The 22,360-nt window shown below is 35.8% G+C and overlaps 1 protein-coding gene across 1 annotated transcript; it reads right to left on the bottom strand.

Moving 5' to 3' along the window:
* Positions 1-423: 423 nt before the first annotated feature.
* Positions 424-21,037, bottom strand: LOC106053196 (G-protein coupled receptor GRL101-like). Its single transcript, XM_013208698.2, has 3 exons — positions 19,559-21,037; positions 18,993-19,243; positions 424-18,082 (listed from the first exon to the last, which is right to left on the bottom strand). The coding sequence occupies exon 3, from the start codon at positions 17,925-17,927 to the stop codon at positions 15,177-15,179; it is 2,751 nt and encodes a 916-aa protein (XP_013064152.2). The 5' UTR covers positions 17,928-18,082; positions 18,993-19,243; positions 19,559-21,037; the 3' UTR covers positions 424-15,176.
* Positions 21,038-22,360: the final 1,323 nt, after the last annotated feature.

Below are 22,360 nucleotides of genomic sequence, written 5' to 3'. Positions count from 1 at the left end.
AGGTCTATATTTAATGTGGCTTTAAGTAACACTGACATTTATAGTCATTTGTCGTCTAGTCTTGTTATTCTGTAAGGCCTGGATCAAAACCTCGTTGTTGGTTATTGTTATTTATTTTTAATCATTTTTGATTATCGTTGGTTATTCTGTCACTTGAGCTATTTACTTTCAGTTCATAGTAAGCCAATTAATGCTGATACAGTTTATATCTGTGATTTGTCACTGCGATTTATTTCATTGTTTGCTTTATTATTTACGGTTTTGTGAATATTTGAACTGATTAAGCATCCACCAATGTGTTACAGTGTTATGAATATTATTAGAAAAAAAATCTTCAAATATATGCATTACTCTATATACCAATATTATAACAAATAATACAAATACTTTCAACAAGTAAAGCAAAAAGCAAAACGTCGGTCACAATAACTATACACTTTATACATTTATTGATCACTAGTACCCTACACATTAAAAAGGCTTGAAATGAAAACATTTTTTCTCTGCCAAATTTTACACATTCAATTTTATTAGTATAAAAAAGTGTCTTCAATGATTATTAACATGAGACAGCTATTAACAATCATATATACAATTAAAACATCTGCTTGGTGGGTAGAATGATGATTGATGACTGCCATCTGTGCTTTACAAAATACATTGGAGTAATAGATATAGCAATTTACATCTGACATTTTTTGTTATAATAGACTTATTGCTACTAGCTTGACTTTTATGTCTAATATTCCAGAAGAGTTACTAGCAACAAGGGACACAATGTTATTATATTCCTTTTGATTCTTATAGTTTAAAAATATTACAGCGCACAAGAGGCATATATCATAGTGTGAGAGACATTCTCCCCTTTCTGAAACATATTGCTAATATACAATTACAATTTGTAGGACATAAAAAGAAAAGTAACATTTCTAAAATTTACACTTTAATTTTTTCGTATAAAAAGAGTCTTATATGTTCAGCATTAAAAAGAGGCAGCCATTAGCAATCGTTTTTAAAATTAAAACATCTGTGAGTAGAAATAAATCTGACGACTGCCATCTGGGCTTTTAAAAAAAATGCATTGGAGAACTAAATACGGATAATTTACACCTGACCTTTTTTTTTAATAATTTCTGCTACCGCGACATTTATGTCTAGCATTACAGAAGAATTGCATGCATCAAGGGACGTAATTGTATTTTATTCACGTGCTATTTATAGTTACAAAAATATTAAAGCGCACAGGAGACATCTATCATAGTGTGAGAGAAATTCTCCCTTCTGTCTACATCGTGGATCATATTGGCAATATACAAATATAATAAAAAAAATGAAAAGTGATGTAATGGTAATCAGAAAAAATTGTTTTATGCAAATAAGTGAAACTTTTCTTTGAGATTTTTTAAAATTTAAAATTGTCTAAAATACAGATAATTGCATATAAATTGTCAGCAGATGCATACAAAAATACATGTGTAACAATAAACACAGAAACCAAATCTTTAATTTGAGGAAATAGCGAATTAAATATAAACAAAATGGCAAGAGGCGCTACACCGCCTTGCAGTAACGCAGTGCTAAGCGAACGACAAGATCTAAAAAAAAAAAAAATAATCTTTCTTATCAGTGGCGTTGGCAAGCATGCACTTGCCACCCAAAGTTCAACGGTGACATGCCCCACCCAATCCCATTCCGAGATATCCGCCTATACCAACCATCCAAACAGAGTAGACACACATATAGTCTTGAGGCGTATACATGTGAAACAATGGCTCTATTTTAAATGTATATCTCTCAAAGTATACATCATAAATACACCTCACGTAGACGCCTCGTTGATAAGGAAGCAATTAAGTTGTCAGAATTTAAGACTCAATTCAGTGAAAATGTGAATAACAGATGCATCACTTGTTTCTCATTATGACCCAAAACTAAATAAAAATGTCACTATTGACATTAAAATACGTCAACCAATGTTTCCAAAACTTTTCTAAAACGGAACACTTCGAACATCCTGAGCATTTAGCGGAACACTTTGCTTACTTTATTTTAGGGATAATAATTTAAATGTTGTAGAAAAAATTCAATAATTGGTAAAACACCTATTCAGGCCTCGTTTGGTAAACACTGATAATCAAATCATGCAACATATACAACCACACTAATGAAATGTTCACAACATTTAAAAATATTTTTAGCATTCATATTTTAATGTTTTAAAAAAACTTCCTAAAATATTCAAATGTAAAATAAAATACGCAGACATACAAGCAAGATATACAAAAACACGTATCATAGTATTTGTTGTCAATTTTAAATATTTCTATTAAGATTGTATTATACAAGGTTACAAAGAAAGTTTGTGTGGAAACTCAAAATCGGGCCCCGAAGTGGTCCGTCCATCCAGGCAGGTAAAAAGGCAGGTTTCAATATTTTCAGAAAGAACATCAGAATGAAAATCTACCAAAAAGAAATGACAGAGAAGAATGAAGAAAAAAGGGTGACAGATCTTGTGTGGTGCCCCATCTGGCTCCCAACCTTTCAGCAGACCAACGGATAGGTGAAAGTGAAGATAGGGTTAGATACGAACCTGGCCTAACGGATGTCATATAATGTTTAACTAATTGTTTTGTAAAGGATCGATCTCTTATTCAAAGACTCAAGAAAAAAAAATTTCGTACAAAAAAAAAACATAAAAAAAACAACTTTAAATAGGTATCTAGTTCACGCGATAATATGAAAAAATATTACTTTAAATTATGATTATACATATATATATGCATATTAAATTGATTTTTTTCTCTTTAAAAAAAGTAAACTTTTTTTTTTTGTAAATGTAATAGTTAGTATGACAGAACTTACTTAACTTAGCAATACATCTGTATAAAAAAAATTCTTGCTAGTAAAAAAAAGTGGGTTTTTTTCTGTTTTGTTTTTTTAAACTGCTTGTATAGTAGATTTTAACAATTAATTTTTTCTCTTTCAGAAAAGAAAAAAAAGTAGCCGTTGTCTAAAATATCAAGATGTCGGAATTTCAATATCTTTTCTAGTTTACGAGATCTAAACGGGACGGACGGACCACAATTATTTACAGATATAAGTTTATTCTGATTATTTTTATTCAATATATAATTCTGTTCTTAATGTATCACCGGCCGTTATTTGAATTGTTGAAATACAAACTTTAGGGTCCAGGAGTTCACAACAGGTAGGTGGGGACACATTGACAAGAAATCATCTGCACAATATTACAGAGCACCAATTACACTGCACCAATTTCACTGCATTATATAACATAGCATCAATTACACGTTTCCATCTATTACACTGTCCCATAGTATACTCCATCATATTACATTGCTAGATAATACACTGTGGAACGGGGTACAACTTAAAGTATACTTTAACATACACACACACAAAAAAGACATAATGCTAAGATATCGCATTGCCCCGTAGTCTTCTCATCTGCTCCAGACTTGCTGAATGCCGTTTTGACAGGTGTGGGGAGGTCACGTGCTCATGACATGTGACCTGCGCGAGACTGCAGAGTTTTTGGAAGGGAGAAATTAAGCTTCCGGTCCCTCGTTGATATGAAATTGAATAATTATAAATATAACACAATATTTGTTTTTGTCTGGCAACATGTTCACCAACTCTAATTTTATATACACATTTACGTATCAATATAATATAGATAGATTCATAAATACATACATACATACATACATACATATAAATAGTTACAAGTATAATGTATAGATATATCTAGAAACCAAAAAGAAAATAAAAACTATAGAATAACTAACATACAAGTCAATAATTCAATCACTAATATAAGCAGTTATTATATAATAGAAAGAAAAAGACATAACTTTGGTGTGATCTTTTTTTCCAAAGTTAGGGTTAGCGTTATGGCATTGTGTTGACGTTTAAGCTGTCCTACCTGTTGCCTCTCTCTCTCCCCTTCCCTCTTATCTGTTTCCCCTGCACATCTTGCAATATGCTCCTCACCTTTGAGCCCGTTTCAATGTCTTCTTGACCTGACCTCTCAAAGTTCCAAGGGTATTAAATGTCTATCAAGCTATTGATTTCAGCCCTTCGGATAGGAAAGCAATCAGTCTAATCTACTTTCGCTAAATTATCTATAATATATATATATATAGTTTCTACTAAGCATTGGCTCTCGCGAGTTTTCTATTTGGATCAGAGACATAGATGCTATAGTGAAAGTAACTACTTGAAAGCTTTCACCAAAGATGACTGGGTTACATCTCAAGAAAACGATAGCTGTTAGGTACCACAAATGATGAATGCTTGCGTGGACAGTATAGACTGGTTATTTATAGTTCAACAGCTACGCTACAGATCAGTGGCGTCACTAGGGGGGTGCGGGGGGTGCGGTCCGAGCCGGGTGGAACCCGTTAGGGGGAGTGACACCCAAGTAAAAAAAATACACCTTGGGAAAGACTGACAATTTAAAAAATAAACGGCAGCGGCTAACTATTGGAACATGTTATTCACAGTTAAAAACTAGATCTATATACTATTTTTCATGTCGATTAAACATATTTTTTTTTTATGAAATGCTATCAATATGTTAAAATGATATACCATACTTTTATCACAAGGAAAACGTGAAACGTTACTTTCAGATGTATACCAGCTTCCGGTATGTATATGAACACTGCTTTGTTTTTTTTTTATTTCTTAATCGAATCTTTTGTATGTGTAGCTAGCACCGTTATATCAGGATGCCAACCAATAGTCACTGTTTAACAACGGCGACATACTCCATGCATAAAACATTACTGAGATCTCACATGTAATTAATGCAAATTTTGTAGAATCGGAAAGTAAATAAGTGGCCAATGAGATTTCTGAAGGTGTTGATGTAGTTTCATTTTTGTAAAAGAAGCTGTGGCCGAGATGAAGGAAATATTACAATGCCAAATGATATACTTGAATATTTTAAGGGATTTTTTATTCTTGGGGTGTGCTAATTTCACATAATTTACGCAGGAAATTATCCAGAGCATAGGAAAAGTTTATCAGTTGTTAAAAGAATGATTCTGATGCTTCCTAATCGAGATGATTTAGCCACTAAATATGTGCATTCTTTTTTTTGTCGACTATTTTTAACTATTTGTATAGTAATGAAATAGAAATGTGCAACTTAATTTCATGTGTAGTTAAAATAAAGTCCGAAATTGGAATATTAAAATCCTCACCCTCATTAAAAATGACATCCCTACCACAGACATAACTATGCCCAACTCCTCAGAATAAAAAATAATGGGAACTAAGCTAATTCTCTCAGATGGAAATATTACTCTATTTAAGTGCTACTTCCCACCAGACAAGGAAATAGAGATTGACCACATACAAATACCTGACCAAGAAGACTGTCTAATCTTAAGGGATATGAATAGTCACTCTCAGAGCTGGGGATACCCAGGTCTCAATGCCAGGGGAGAAGAAATTGAAGAATGGCAAGCAGAGAACAGACTTATCTTGCTTAATAAACCTGAGGATAAACCGACCTTTTTCTCAAGAGCCTGGCTAATATCAACCACTCCAGATCTAGCCTTTGCAACTGACAACATATCCAAAAAGTGCATTAGAGAAGTTGCAGACCAGCTAGCCACCAGTGACCACAGACCCATATTGATCAGTATTGATACCTCCTTCAAAATATCAGAAAGCTCCACCATCCCCAGACGGAAGTACAAAAAAGCCAACAGGCACCTATTCTCATAGCTCACAGACCTATACACAACTTCAATAAACTGCAAATCAAATCAGGCTAATAAGTCAAACTCAGCTTTCTCCAAAGCAATCTTCCTAGCAGCTAAGGAATCAATTCCTAGAGGAGCAAGAAAAGATTATATCCCCAACTGGTCTGATCACCTTCAACAACTCCACAATGCCACTATTGAAGCCAGAAACACAATAGAAAATAACATAAATCCAAAAGCAGCTAACGCAGTTTTCAGGAAAAATTACCTTTCCGCCATGAGGAAAAGTTGGCATGAAAAAACAGAACAGCTAAACGTAGATAGAGACGGCCACAAACTCTGGCGTATAGCCAAATGTCTCAACTAGGAAGAAAACAGAACAACTCCTATAGTAATAGAAAAGGACAACAAACCCCTGAAAGGCCAAGAAGCAGCAAATGAATTCATTAAGTTTTTCCAAAGCGTAGGACAAATACAAATCAATGAAAGTAGAAATAAAGATGTAAACTCAGAAATCCAAGATAAAATTAAAGAAAACAATCCAGCTTACTCCTTGGGAATGACCACTAATCTTAAAATGAAGGAACTTGATGAATCCCTAAAAGTCCTCAAACCAAAACAAGCCCCGGGCCCAGACAAAATATCTAATGACATGCTTCTTCACTTGGGTCCTCAGGCCAAAAGAAAACTGCTACAAATATTCAATGCTAGCTGGAAATCTGGCAGAATTCCAAACATCTGGAAAAAAAAAACATTATGATCCCTATACTAAAGCACGGCAAGCCAAGAAATAAACTGGATAGCTATCGTCCCATCGGCCTCACTAGCTGTACTTGCAAACTGATGGAAAGAGTGATAAATAGCAGACTCACTTGGATCATTGAGTCAAATAACCTACTCACTGAAGCCCAGGCTGGCTTTAGAAAAGGCAGATCAGCAGAAGATCAAATCGCCTTCATCAAACAAGAAAAAAAGACGGCTTTCAAGAAAAGAAACCAACAACAATTGTGTGGGTTGACTTAGAAAAAGCATTTGACAAAGTCTGGGAACAAGGTCTCTTGCTCAAGCTAATCCAGCATCACATATCCCACAGAATGTACAACTGGATAAAGGAATATCTAAATAATAGAAAAGCCTTAGTTTGCGTGCAAGGACAAAGAAGCCACACAGTGGGTATAAAAAACGGCGTCCCCCAAGGAGGAGTCCTATCCCCAACACTTTTCCTAATATTCAAAAACGATCTAAATTAAAACATACCAAGAAAAGTTAAAAGCAGCATGTATGCAGATGAACTTGCCTTAATTAGCACAGAAGAATATGTAGGAACATCGAAATTTCGATTATAAGATGCTCTCGATATACTCAATAATTGGTCAAAAGAGTGGGGCATGTCCATCAACACAAAAAAGACAACATATACCATATTCTCACTGTCAACAAAACAACAAACAATAAAATTAACATTAGATAAGGAAGCTTTAGAAAAAAATGACAGCCCTACATACTTTGGAGTCACCTATGACCCGAGACTAACCTGGAAAAACCAAATAGATAAAACACAGAGTAAAGACATCCAGAGACTATCCCTCTTGAAAAAATTAGCTGGCACAGATTGGGGAGCTAATCACAACATCCTGAAAAAGACCTATACCATTTACGTAAGACCTGTACTAGAATATGGTGCCACAGCATGGGGCACAGCATCCCAAACCAACCTAAGAAAAATAGACAAGGTTCAAAATATTGGTCTAAGGATAATGACAGGAGCAATCAAAACAACACTCATAAGAGCTATGCTGCCCTGATCTCTCTGGAGGAAAGAAGAGAAATAAAAATCCTTTCCCAACTCACTAAATTGGAAACCTTGGAAAGGCACCCACTCAGAACAAAAATCCACAAAACTGGCACAAAAAAAAAACGTCTCAAAAGGACCAATTTCATACAGGAATCTCTAAACCTAAAAAAGAAACACCAACTTGTAAAAATGACTCTGGAATACTCGATACACTATAATGAATCTCCACCCTGTGACGAAAGCCCTCTTCCTACTATAAGGGACCATATTGAAAACATAGAAAGAAAATCTGATTACAGACCAACAGAGCTCAAGGAAATAGTGAACTGTTTTCTACATACCAATTATCGAATGGCCAGATGGAGGAAAACTATAAAAATCCATTGCAACTGGAGAGCTCTCTGACAGTCACAGAGCAGAAAGGGAAGCACTAGCACTAGCTGCTACCATGCTAGCAAATCATCCAAGTTCCCCACACAGTCAGATTGTCTTTCTAACCGATACGAAAACAACCCTCCAAAGCTTGCAAAACTTTGATTCCTCTTATATTAAAAACCTCAGAACAGCACTTACAAAGCTCAACAACAACAGCAAAAAAAACTGTTACTCAGTGGATCCCAGCTCATATAGAACTAGAAGGAAATGAGAAGGCTGACACACTCGCCAAGAGTGGGAGAACTAATTCACTAATAAACTCTGCACTCTATCCAGAAGAATTGAAGAAATTAATTGTAAATAAAATAAATGAGAAATGGACGAGCTCTTATCCAAATCACAAGAAAGATAACGCTTACTATAAGCTAACCCTACAAGACCAACGTCTAATCTTTCGACTCAGGACCGGACACAACAGAATGCGACAACACATGTACCGAAAGCTCAAAATTGGAACCAGTGAAATCTGCCCATGTGGAGTATTCCCAGAGAATGCCGACCACGTCCTCCAAAACTGCTCTATTTACCAAGAGGCCCGTATAAGACATTGGTCCAAAATCACCCCAATAGAAAGAAAACTATATGGAGAGCTGCCTGATTTGGAAACCACTGCGCAGTTCATCTCATATATTGGTCTAGTCATATAAACACTCCAACATAACAATGAGAACGATGAAAAAGAAGAAGAAGGTTATTAAAAGACGTATGAAGATTTTTATCTGGATTGGAAAATTGGAAAACAAGGGCATCCGGCTACAAATACAATTGACAGGGAAGTTGTTGCTATGATTGATGTCAAGAAGAAAAACAATGGAAGGATACATTGCACGGACTGTTTCTGTCAAAGCAGAATATTTGATATTTCGTGACCATATTAACAACGAGTCCTTATTGAATAAAGAATTTCCTTGAGATGATTGAAATAAAGCCCATAACTGAAAGTACATCTGTAATGCTAGAAAGTTTATAAATGTTTTAGCAAACGACGTAAAAGATATGTCTGTAAGCACCTTTGTATCTCGTTTGTCATCACACCTGACATAGCACACCTGACATAGCACACACTGATCAGATTTAAAAGATAAATTCGATTTTTAAGGGAGACAAAAAAAAAGCAAGTGAGATCAACTAAATATCTTAAAATGTCTAGAAAAAGGGCAGAACTTGAATTGATGTATGGTGTTAAGGTGAGTGAACATGCAGCTTCAATGTCTGGAACCATGGAGGAGTACTGAAAGTTATTAAGAACCAACAGATATACTAGAAAGCCAAAGATACACAAGAGTGTGACTGTCACAATCTTTAAACCATTGACAAAAGTGGTGACTAATTCAACCTTTTATTTAAACAAGGTTACAAAGACAGTTTGTGTGGAAACACAAACTCAGAATCGACCCCCGAAGTGGTCCACCCAGGCAGGCTTCAATATTTTCAGCAAGAACATCCAAATGAAATTATATTAAAGACAAATGAGAAAGAAGGTCGACAGATCAGTTGACCAACAGTCCAGAAGATCAAAGGATAGGTGCAAGTGAATGCAAAGTTAGATGTGAACCTGGCCTAACTAGTTTCCCTTTCAGACCTTGTGGTCTATAGGGCAGATGATGTAAAGTTCATCTGTTTTTTTGGCCTACGGTTAACGAGGGTGTCATGTAGCCAGCACAACTACCAACCGCCTTTACTTTTCCCCAACCAATGTCAGGTACCCATTAGAGCTGGGTGGACTCAGAGGTGCCCAAAGATTCCAAAGTTAAAAATCCCAGTCTTCACCAGGATTCGAACCCGGGACCCCCGGTTCGGAAGCCAAGCGTTACCGCTCATCTACCGCGCCTGTCCTGGCCTAATAGAAGTCTTATTATTGATTTAATTGTTTTGAAAAGGCTCAATCTCTTATTCAATGCTCCAAAAAAAAAAAAAAAAAAAAAACAAACTTTATGCATTTAAAAGAAATGTTTACGAAAATGAAGTTTACAAGATTAGTATTCGTTTCAATTTAGGTCAAATTTATAATGCATACCAATTAGCTTTTTCTCTTTAAAAAACTGCTTGCATAACTGATTTTAAAAATTAGATTTTTCGCTTTCAGAAAAAAAAAAGTTGCCGTTGCATCAGAACTTTGAATGGTCTAAAATATTGTGATGTCGGATTTTCAATATCTTTTCTACTTTACGAGATCTAAACGGGACGGACGGACAGACAGACAGACATTTCGCACAAAACCAATAGCGTCTTTTCCTCTTTCAGGGGCCGCTAAAAAAGCACAATATGTTAGCGCAAAGTGTTATATAAAAAAAGGTCTTCTAGAAAAAAAAAAAAAAAGCACTGTGATTCAGAAGATTTTTTTTTTTTTTTGTCATTAAAAGCAAGGGGAAAATGTCAGGCATGCAACCCCCAAGATGCCGGACTTACTATTGAAGAAGAGAAAGAAGAGATTCATTCTTATCTGCAATGATCGTTTTTTAACTCTGAGCTTCAACTCCTACTGGAAGCAATCATTGATGTAGCAGATAAATATGCAGCAATCCAACCGAAAAATTCTTTAGTTCAACTACCAACAAAGTATTGTAAATGTCTGTTTCAAAATATTGGCGTACATCAGCGGTTCGCAACCAAATAACCTCAGCAACCCCTTTTTACAATCCCCCATTCTGCCGCGACCCTCCCACACACACACACACACACACACACACAGCAATAGAAGAATAGACAATAACAATCCATATTTTCGATGGTCTTAGGCGACCCCTGGCAAATCGTCAATCGACCCCCAAGGGGGTCGCGACTCACAGGTTGAGAACCCCTGGCTTACATGATGATTTTCCAAAATGCGACACTCTAACCCAAATACCATTGACTGAGTAGAGATCTAAAGGCAGCAAAAGTTATTTTTGAAATAACTAAAAATTGACAGTGCATGATTCAAATGCCACTAAGGCCTTAAATCATTGAACAAAGCCTTCAACCGTTTCTTACCATCTGCATATGTTTGGCCTCATGGGAAAAAGGATTTTTGCAATTAAAATCAAGAACGTTTTGAGTCAAAGGAACAGATGACACTTTCACAAAGGGCTATTTTATTAACAATGAAATCGTTAAAGACCTTAATCTCAATTAGCGTTAATGATAAGTTTTCAAGTTTGATATCTAGAAAAAAAAAACAGTGTAATTTTCTTATGGTTGCATTGTTGCAAAATTGAAAAATAGATTAATGGCAATATCTTGCATTTTTTTAGATAAAAGATGCGTGCAGTGTTTCACATGACTACACAAACCCAGTGAACTGTAGATAAACTGTAAAAAAACAACTGAATTTTAGAATTTAAATAGACACTCATTTTAAAGTTGTTGAACAATCAAACACCGAAGTAATTAAAAACTAGATGTAGTACAGCGCAACAAACAAACGAAAAAAAAATGTAAATGGGGATTGGGGAACGGGAAGCGGTTGGGGGGGGGGGGTGACACCCTCAGCTGACCGCACCGGGTGGCACCCACCCTAGTGACGCCAATGCTACAGCCATAGCTACGCTATACATAGGGCACCTATTCTGTATGGGCCTCGACCGTATGCCAGAGGCAAATCTTTTTTAGTGAACTCCCCCCCACCACCACTACCACCCACCCCCGAAAACGCTTTTACTTGTTATAACTGACATAGAAGATTGCGGCTTGCAGAAGCGGCCTCCGAGCTGGAGGTTTATTACAAAGTCCGCTGGATTCACTGTTGAGACCCAAAAAGGAGGACAGACGTAGACATCAGAAAAGGTAACTTAAACCGACCAGGTGAGGACAACGATTGTGCCTTATAGTAAAACTTTTAGATCACAGCTAGGAATGCGTAGCCACGGGGAAAATACGGCACTCCTCCGTAATACTCGTACTCGAGGACAAGCTTTAATTAATATACAATGAATAAAATAGGGTGTTTGTGTGGCTTAGATTCTTTTAAGCATCTACTCAGTTGCTGCACATAGAATTTGTGTGTTCTTTTTTAGAGAGTTTGCTTTCGACACGACTAAACCAAAGGTACGCATATTCCCTTCCGAAAGTATGTAGATAAAAAATTATCTCCCTTGTTCGGAACTTTCACTTTTAAAACCCGTTTTAAGTTGTTTAACAGAAACACAAGAGTGTTTGTAATTTTTAAGCAGCACAGCGTTCCAGACTCCAATATCATAGTTATTATATCTGTTGTATCTTATTCTAATAAGCACCCCCTCCTTTTCATGGTCGAAAAAGAAACCCATGTATACTAAGAAGTCAATGCTTGCCAAATGTTATTCCCATATAGCCATATATTTGTCCAGCTACTCCATATTTGTTTTCTTGCTAAGGACAGATAGGATAGTATCTTACAAAATAGGAGAAAATGGCCAGTAACTCACACAACAGAGTCTATGTAACACCAAAGTTGTTTTGAATTCATTATTTAAAAAAAAAAAAATTCTAATAATATGTATAAAAAATTGGGAATAAAATATTTTCCAACATCAATTTAGAAATATTATATAAAAATGAAATAGGCAAATATTTTTATACACTAATTTTGAAATATTATGCAATAATCACACAGGTCAATAGTTTTATTGTAATAGTTATTTATAAAGCATGTATCTATTTCTACACACATACAGCAGGATGCACATAGCATAATCTAGACATGCATAGATGACTTCCACATAATCTAGAAATGCCTTAGACATGATTTAGAGGTGATTTAGACATGATTTAAAAATGATCTAGACATGATGTAGATATGATTTAGACATGATTTAGACATGATCTTAAATATTGCCCATTGACTAACCAGTTAGTACAGGCTTCTGGATGACAATGACATACAGAGGTCACCATGAAGGTCACCTGACTATACGGCCTTGATGCCATTCAAATAGACATTTTATTGGAAAGGGACAACACATTGCGGAGTCAGCCTTCTGGTGTTGAAAGTTTTAGCGGTTGTTGTTCTGTTTTGTTTTTTGTCTTGACGCTTTAGCACCTTTATGGTAATCCATTGTCAAGTTACTGATTTGTTTATTTAAATATGTTGTTCATGCAGAGGCGTAGTAAGGGATTTGGGCGAGGGGGGGGGCAAGATGCCCCGTGTGCCACCCTCAGTGGGGCGCCACACGTAGCCCATATTTCTAGGTGATGTTCATAGAAAATGGGGGAAGGGGGGCGCCAATAATTTATTTGCCCCCCCCCCGGGCGCTTGTTTTTTCTTACCACAACTCTAAGTTCACCTTGTGGATCTTTTTAGCTAATACAAAGTCTTAATATGATATATATATATATATACATGTATATATATATATATATATATATATATATATATATATATATATATATATATATATATATAGCGACCTTGCAACACTCGTACCGACAAGGTAATCAAGAGTTATTGTGTGGTTCCCTGCATATGTCCTACCACTTATAGCATCGTAATGTATATTAGTTCTGCTGAATCTAGCTAATAGTCTTTACCAAGTTGTGGGTTAACAAACATACACATGACAATATTTACAATTTAAAAAAAAAGTATTTTTAAAAAATATACATACATTAGTACATAAATACATGACGGTTTGCCTCTATGGTCTCTATTAGAAACTAAACAAAACTATAGCAATAGGACACAGTTTCATGAACATTCAAAAACAGTAGGACACAGTTTCATGAACATTCAAAAACAGTAGGACACAGTTTCATGAACATTCAAAAACAGTAGGACAGTTTCATGAGCATTCAAAAACAGTAGGACAGTTGCATGAACATTCTTAGACAATTGGACGCTTTGAAATCTAAAACAGGATTCTAAATAAAACCTAACCACTGGGACCGTAGCATTAAGCAAAGAAAAAGACCCATAGGGAATACGGCAGACAGTCGCAAAAACAAACAAAAACAAAATACTGCTAAAAAGCTAAGATCTAGTTGCTGTTGAATTGTGGGTACGGAGGATTTCGAGTTAGGGTGTTAGGCCATACTGGTTTCAAAAAATTGTTTGTTTTTTTTTTAATTTTTACAAAAAAATGACGTAAGACTTTAGTAAGTCAATAGAGCTAGGTAATCATTGAGTCACACGCTGATTTCAAGTCTTCATTCTCACTTATCTTATAAAAAATACAAGCACACCAACAAGACAATCCGACTTTCGAACTTCTAATTTTACCTTTTCAAAACACAAATGTCAATGACATGACAATGAGAGTGTAAAAAGAGATGATATGTATTAAAAGGAGATGTTATGTTTTTACTTTAAATAAAAGAGAAAAAAAAAAGAGAGAGTGGGTCTCAGTTGCTAACGTTTGTGTCTATGGGCGCCTAATGTGCAAACCTTTAGTTTTATGAAATTTTTATAACCAGTTATACTTAAGATCAACAATTTTTCTTAAAATAGGCTTATTTGATCAAAACAATTTTTCTTAAAATAGGCTTATTTGATCAAAACAATTTTTCTTAAAATAGGCTTATTTGATCAAAACATTTTTTCTTAAAATAGGCTTATTTGATCAAAACAATTTTTCTTAAAATAGGCTTATTTGATCAAAACAATTTTTCTTAAAATAGGCTTATTTGATCAAAACATTTTTTCTTAAAATAGGCTAATTTGATCAAAACAATTTTTCTTAAAATAGGCTTATTTGATCAAAACAATTTTTCTTAAATAGGTTTATTTGATCGAAACAATTTTTTGAATGTAAAAATCCCTATAAATAAATCTAAATATAACAGTTCACTTTTGTTTTGTATATTTAACTTGCTATTTACGATTTCTAGCCTAGGACCTCGCGATGTACCCAAAAAAAGTTTTCAAATTATGAATAATTTTATACGTAGACTGTCCTTTTGCAAGGATGAGAGGTACAATAAAAAAAAAATATTTAAAAAAAAAAGCTTACCTAGGGGGAAGAGCTCTACATTTACACCCTTATATCTCAATACTTTAAGATTTTTTACCTTTTTTTATATATATCAACACAAATTAATTAATTGCTACAATTTAATCGATTAATTGGTATAAAAAAAAATAATTATTAATTCATGTCGTGTTGGAACAAGGTGTTCAAAGCGTTCAATTCTGACCCGAGTATGTGATGGTGGTTGGGGAGTGCGGATAGAAATAGCGTGCTCAGTTTGTTTGTCGAGCATAGAGACAGAGTTGATATCAGCTCTTTTAACAATGTATTTCAATAGTGCTTGCGTTATCTAGTTATAGAAATCGCTATAAGTAATAGCAAAACAGATGTAGATCTAGAATCTACACTCCTAGAAGACTGAGCATTCGTTTTTTGACGCCAAAACAGGAGTTTAATATACACATCTATCAAAGCTGACTGGTATGAATTCGTTGAGAAATAGGGTTGGAACTCTGTCTTTGTCGTCTGACTGTCCACGATGTGTAAATGCGAGGTAAATGCTGCATACAGTAATGGATTAATGGCGGAGTTAACTGGTAATGCTAGTGCTACTATCCACCCATATGTTACCTCTTCTACTTTGTAATCATTTACAAGCACTAGCATTCCAATAACGCTGACAGGCAGGAAGCAGGCTAAGTTGGAAAGAGCTACAAGAATTAGTCTGGAGGCCAGCGAGACATTGGTACTTCTTACAGTTGAAGAGCGCCTTGCATTATGCTTCAATATCATTCTATAGATTAGAAATTGACCACAGGCTATGAGAAACAGTAAGATTGAGTTGAAGAATACAAAGACGGCCACGGAGAAAGCCCAAAGAGGGCCACTCGATTTCCGCAAAGGAAATCCTAAACACATTCCACTGTTTGAGTACAGTGTCATGCTAGGGTGCATTACAGGAATGACTGACAATAATAGTCCTAAACCAAAGCATAGGCCTATAGATATGTATCTGACCATGCTAGATATCCTGTACTCCCCATGGGGATATTTAACACTAATGAACCTTTCAACTGTAATTAGTGAAACGAATAAAGTAGACGTCTCGCTTGATATTGTCGCTAAAACACCGGCCAGCTGGCAGAGCGGGCTTTGCCTCCAAGACATCTCATGATAAATATACTCACCTCGATACTTAATGTCCACAGAAGCAATCAAAATAAGGTAGACTCCCATAAGTAAGTCAGAAATATTAAGGCATGCTACGAATAAGGCAAAGTTAACTTTAATAAGATTGGCCCTATCAAAGAATAATGAATAGGTCAGTGAAGCTATGTTACCAACTATCGCGACTGTAGCTATCACCCATATTAAAATTCTTTTAGCCATATCCCCAATTAGACTGTCGCAGCTAGACAGTCGAGGTTTATCTGAGTTGCAGAGGGAATTCGGTATCTTTGGATCTCGGTAAACCTGGCAACAAAATGCATAATCCGCGAAAATTTGCAGTTTTGGTGAGATATTTTCAAGGGAATTACTGAGGCTAAAGTTATATAGATTTGTATTTTTTAAATCAATAGTTTCATATTCTCCCTTTGGTGAAAGTTTTAAGTTATTTAATGGCGTATTCGATAGCCTGACAAAAACTAGTTGTTTGTTCATTTTTAAATTGACGTATGTAATAATAGTCCACGAGAGGTCTAAGACTTTTAGCTTTTGGAATGTCTTAAAAAAAGAGGAAGAAATTATTTGAAGTTGGTTGTTATTGGAAACGTTTAAGATTCTCAGATTCGTAAAGTTTGAGATGAAATTTGTATCTAACCTTGTGAGGAAGTTATTCGTTATTTCTAGTTTGTACACTGTGTTACTATGAAATGGCAATCTAAACGAGTCTGAAATGTTGCATCTGTTTAACAATAGTACTAAAAGATGGTTGAATGTAAGTGCTGTTGGTATATTGTTCCAAGTGTCCCCCAAGTCCATGCCAGACATGTTTATGTAGGTAATGTTATTAGAAATTAGCGACCATTGGATGTGTGGTGTATTGACATCGTGGACAGTTAATGTCTCGTCGTTACATAAGAAGCCCTTAGGGCATTGGTCGCTACAATCAAACTCATCATCATTTCTATCGCAGTCCCCAACCCCATCACAAACATAGATGTGTGAAATAGTTCTTTTGCTTTGATAGCACTTAAAAGTTTCGTTTTTTAAAAAAAAATTGGTTAGTTTAGATTCATCTTGCCCGTTTGGGCAGTCTACGTACCCATCGCTAAGGTAGTAGTCCGGGATGCAGTATGCGCCCCAGCATTTAATGTATCCTCTGGGGCAGGGAAACTCACTACATCCTAGTAAATGATTGCCTGCTGGGCAGCCGATAACATTCCCCTTTCTATCTTTTATGTATACGCATTTAGGCGCCCAGAATGTATTATAATTGTTTGCGTGTATTCCTTGAGTGTGGTTCGTTGCCTGACAGTAAGTAATGTGCTGTAACAAGGAATGAAATGTATGAGATATGTTTGTCTGTATTTGATTTGTATGTTGAAGCAAAAAATCTGTCGTGTTTTTTGTGTTGAGAAAAGGGCAGTTGAACGCCCAATGCCGCGGAATGCAAACAGAGGACGAACAACTGACCTGGGTACATGAATCGCAATCGGACTCATCGCTTCCATCAGGGCAATCTGTTATTAGGTTGCAGACTTTATCTTTAGGAATGCAGATGAGTCCGAAAAGCTGTGGGTGTCTGCATATGAAGTTTCCTTGCACGCACTCTTTCGCACCATTCATCTCATACTCAAATGTACACACCTTCTCGTCCTCCCCCAAAAAACAATCACTCACACCATCGCAAACATACTTGTACGATACGTTTCCATATGAAGCGAAACAGGAAAACGTAGGCACGCTATCAGACGTTACGGTGGGGCATTGGGAGACAGACTTAGCCTTGACGTCAGTGCAGTAGTCAGACTTATACAAAGACCGTGCTAGTTCAGCAATTGTTATGTCACTGACTGCAGTACTAACATCTTGTTGACACAGCGTATAAAGGAAATGCATTTTATTGCAAGCATGACTTGAAATTGAACCCATGTTGGCATTTCTTGACAAGATTATCCAATGGAAGCATCTTTCTGCCGCATTTAACAGACTAGTCTCATTCAAGATGAAATAAGACGCCACACTAACAGGGCCTTCGTTTACCCATAGCAATCTTTCCTGGGACCTCGACGTTAATGTATAGAAACCTAGAAAAATTCGAATTAGAAATATCTTTGAATGAAAATCTACTTGAGAAATATTAAGGAGATTATGAAAATTTTCTTTAAGGTATAAGAAATCTGCAGATGTTTCAAAAGTCACAAGATGAGCTCCCATCTGTTTGCAAAAGTTCTCAGAAGTTGACCAGTTCATGAAAATATCATACTTTTGCAGTAGTAAGCATGAATCTAACCTTTTATCTTTGACTACTGTATACCATTTATTGTTACATCTATTACAGATGTATGTACTGATAAGGTTGTTATGTACAAGATCATCACCGCCCCCTACCCTCAAAGCATCAGTAAGTAAAACACTTTTTGTATTTTCTGTAGTAATAATAATATTAAATATTCGGTCCGATTTTAAGGATTTGCTGATGAAGTTGGCTAAGTCTTCTTTTAAAATGTGTTCGCGAAAAATGTTTATTAAAATTTTGTGACTAGAATTTTGTCTACTCATCTCTTCCCTAAGCTTGAAAATATTTTGAATGTATTGTCCTTCCCGTGAGTCGTCTGTGTATAGACACATTTGATGCATTGTTTGCATAGTAGAGACATTGAAAGCCGCGTACTTCCATGAACTCACATCGAGCACAGTGACTGGTAGGGCCTCGTTTCTAAAGAGCTTCAAAATATTGGGGACCATTTCCCAGTGGTAAGGGGGATTATAGCAGTCCAATGTAACAAGGATGTCCAGATTAGGTTCATCACACAATTTCAATTTAGTTGAAGCCATGCAAACAGTAAATAAACCAAACAAACAAACCAGTGGACTCATTTTGAATAGCCTTTCAAAGAAACAGACTTCTTATATTATACAAAAACACTTAAAAAAGATTTTTTTAAATTATATTCTACTACTTTAACTCTTAATTCTTGCCAAAATGTAGTTTACCTTCGTTTGGAGGAATCCGCCGGTACCTTCCTATTGGACGTTTTTTAATTCCTTCTTGTGTATTGCAAACAATAGTTCGATCAATCTCTCGTATGGTAGAAACAGGTCGGGTGATCAAAGTTGCAAAACACGTAAAATAGTCCAAAATTCTATTTGAAATGTTTTTGTTTGTTTGTTTTTTTTGTTTCTTTAAAACAGTCCAAAGTATATTTGAATAGCTCACGGTAACAAAGACGCTTCACTGTAGTCAACTAAAAGAATTGAGTTGTAATTTTAACTCTTTCTCTCCAAATTGACGATACCATCATTTCTTTGACCTCACTAAATTTAACTAATGTTTAATGTGTCAACTTTATTTATTTATTTATTTTTTTTTTTTTTTAAATGAGCAAACATTACCCCTTTAACTCTTTACCAACTAAAACATTTTCTGATAACAAACAACAAAGTTATTGAAGCTTAATCATAACAGGGGGTAGTGAAATAGTAATGAGCAATATGAAGAAATGTGGAAATATAATTACGGAGAGAAAGAGTTAACAAAATGTAGTAGTGTGTTGGTTTACCTTTGTAAAGTAAATAGCGTATTTAAAAAAATGCAGGTCTCAAATTTCTATCATTTGAACAGCTAGATTAACAGCACTTTGTACACGGATACAACAAAAGGCTAGCTAAGTTACATTTGTTCCTCCTTGTTTGAATAAAGTCAATATACTTGTCACACGTAACCACTTTTCTGAACTTAGAATGACAAAAGTCCAAATATGAGCTACGGAACGATATTACGTTTCAACGATTTTAGTAGAGATTCAAACTCAGTTGTGGTAGAGACGAGTCCGTGTAATAGATAGTTCAGTCTGCGTCGCCGTGGCTGTATTTATTGTAAAAAAAAGTTTCAACAAATTATAAGAGATTCAATCTCAGTTGTGGTAGAGACGAGTCCGAATAGGAATCTAAAAAATACAAAGTTTCAACGCTGTTAGTAGAGAGTCAAACTCAGTTCTGGTAGAAACAAGATCGAGTGACCAGACAGATGCAGGCAGGGAAATATATAGCACAGTATTTCAACATGCATGTGTAGACGTTTTTCTCTATGCTTTTCTATTGGTTATTCTACTTGCCAATCAATTCTGCTAACTCCTCCTGTTGTCTTTAATCTAAAACTAATGATACAATGGACCGCCTTCTTATGATTCATAGTCAACATCCAACTGTAGGTGTTGTTGCTTTTTTTTTTTTACATCACTTATATCGACTCACTCTCTTTGTCGGTCTGTCTGTCTGTCACAAATTTTGAACACGTAATTTCATATCTACCCATTCTCAGATCAAGATGAAATTTTATACATTTATTTATTGTATCAAATAAATAATAAATGGATGAATAAACAAGGTTACAAAAGACAGTTTGTGTGGAAACACAAACTCAAAATCGGCCCCCGAAGTAAAATGTTTTACATAATTCGGATAATCCTTCAGAGTTGAAGATAGTTTACTTCCTAGTCCAAACCTCCCGCAGGACGACGGGGGATGGGAGCAGGCAGGGTTTGAAGCTTAGATCGTCAATAAATCCAAATGACAGTCCAGCGCGCAAACCGCACGACCAGTGGTCCACCCAGGTAAGCTTCAATATTTTCAGAAAGAAAATCCGAATGAAATTATATCAAAGACAAATGAGAGATAAGAATGGAGAAAGAAGGTTAACAGATCTTGTGTAGTGCCCCAACCGTCCCGCAGATCAAAGGATACGTGAAAATGAATGTAAAGTTAGATGTGAACCTGGCCTAACTAGTTTGTGGTCTATAGGGCAGATGATGTAAAGTTCATCTGTTTTTGTGGCCTACGGTTAACGAGGGTGTCATGTAGCCAGCACAACGACCAACCGACTTTGCTTTTCCCCAACTAATGTCAGCTACCCATTAGAGCTGGGTAGACTCAAAAGTTGAAAATCCCTGTCTTCACCAGGATTCGAACCCGGGACCCTCGGTTCGAACTAAATAAGTTAATTGTTTTGAAAAGGCTCAATCTCATATTCGAATCCTCAAAAAAAAAAAAAAAATTTCTGCTATATAGAAAAAATGTTCACAAAAATGATGTTTATAAGATTACTATTCGTTTTAAATTAGGTTTAACATATAATGCATACTAATTAGCTTTTTCTTATAAAAAAAGCTGCTTGCATAATTAATTTTAAAAATTAGATTTTTCGCTTTCAGGAAAAAAAAGTAGCCTTTGCATCAGAACTTTGAATGGTCTAAAATATTGTGAAGTCGGATTTTCAATATCTCTTCTAGTTTACGAGATCTAAACGGGACGGACGGTCAGACGGACAGACATTTCGCACAAAACTAATAGCGTCTTTTCCCCTTTCGGGGGCCGTTAAAAACAATTATTTAGAAAATTAATTACTGGTATTTAATTATTTTCTTTGATAATATATTTATATTATTATAGACATTTAGCAATACGGTTGTAAATGTGGAGTTCTTCCTCTTAGACAATCTTCGCCTTTTTAAAGTATTTTAAATTTTGTTTAAGTATTATAATTAGGACCTAAAGAAGTCTTATAACCATTAGCAGCACTGGCGGATCTATGGGAAGGCTGTAGAGGCACACACATTTGAAACCATTTATCTCAATACTAGAATATTTGTTTCTTCTTTTTGATATCACACAAAGTTAAATAATTGCCGCTGGTTAATTAATTGATTCTTTGATTTTTTCCTGTTTTGTTTGGGACTATGCGTAATTGCACGAAATTTCAATTTGATTCCAGGATGAAAAGTGGTAGAAATAACCTGGGAAAAAATGTCTACCTGACAGACAGACAGACGGAGTAAGTTAGTGTAACGAGCAACAAAATACAAAAATACAAAGCTTAACTACGTCGAAGAATTCCACATATATAAACCTACCTGTCAGTCATTTAAGATTTATATCGTTTTTTCAGAATTTAACAAAAATATGTTTATTACACACGGCCGGATTTGGGGTTGGGCAGGAGGGGCTACTGCCTCGGGGTCTACACAAGAAGGGGGCCTACACAAAAGAGATATAGATATATACTGTTATAAACCTGGTGGTGGCACAGATTGGTGTGAGTGTAGTCAGCCGACGCAAATCGCCCCAGGCCAGCGCTAGACGAGCGGTCAACCGTGACGAGTTACGACGGTCAGCCGAGTCGAGTGTCAACATGACGGTTCGGGAAGGATCGGTGTCGTGAATAGAGCTCAGGAGCGTCACGAGGGATGTAGTCATGTGACGAAGCTAGAAACGTCGAGCGATGTTCCGTCCGGTTCTAGAAGGCCATTAGGTACCCTATATAAGAGCGGAGGTGTCGCAGTCAAGACGGTTCAATAGAGAAGGTT

This window comes from Biomphalaria glabrata, chromosome 2, assembly GCF_947242115.1.
Source record: "Biomphalaria glabrata chromosome 2, xgBioGlab47.1, whole genome shotgun sequence".
Taxonomy (NCBI): Eukaryota; Metazoa; Mollusca; class Gastropoda; family Planorbidae; genus Biomphalaria; species Biomphalaria glabrata.
The sequence above is the reverse complement of the archived record's forward strand: the minus strand, read 5'-3'. Positions and strand labels throughout refer to the sequence as shown.

What these genes read in the sequence shown, in the direction of transcription:
- LOC106053196 (XM_013208698.2), bottom strand. Translation starts at nt 17,927, where the DNA reads ATGGGTTCAATTTCAAGTCATGCTTGCAATAAAATGCATTTCCTTTAT.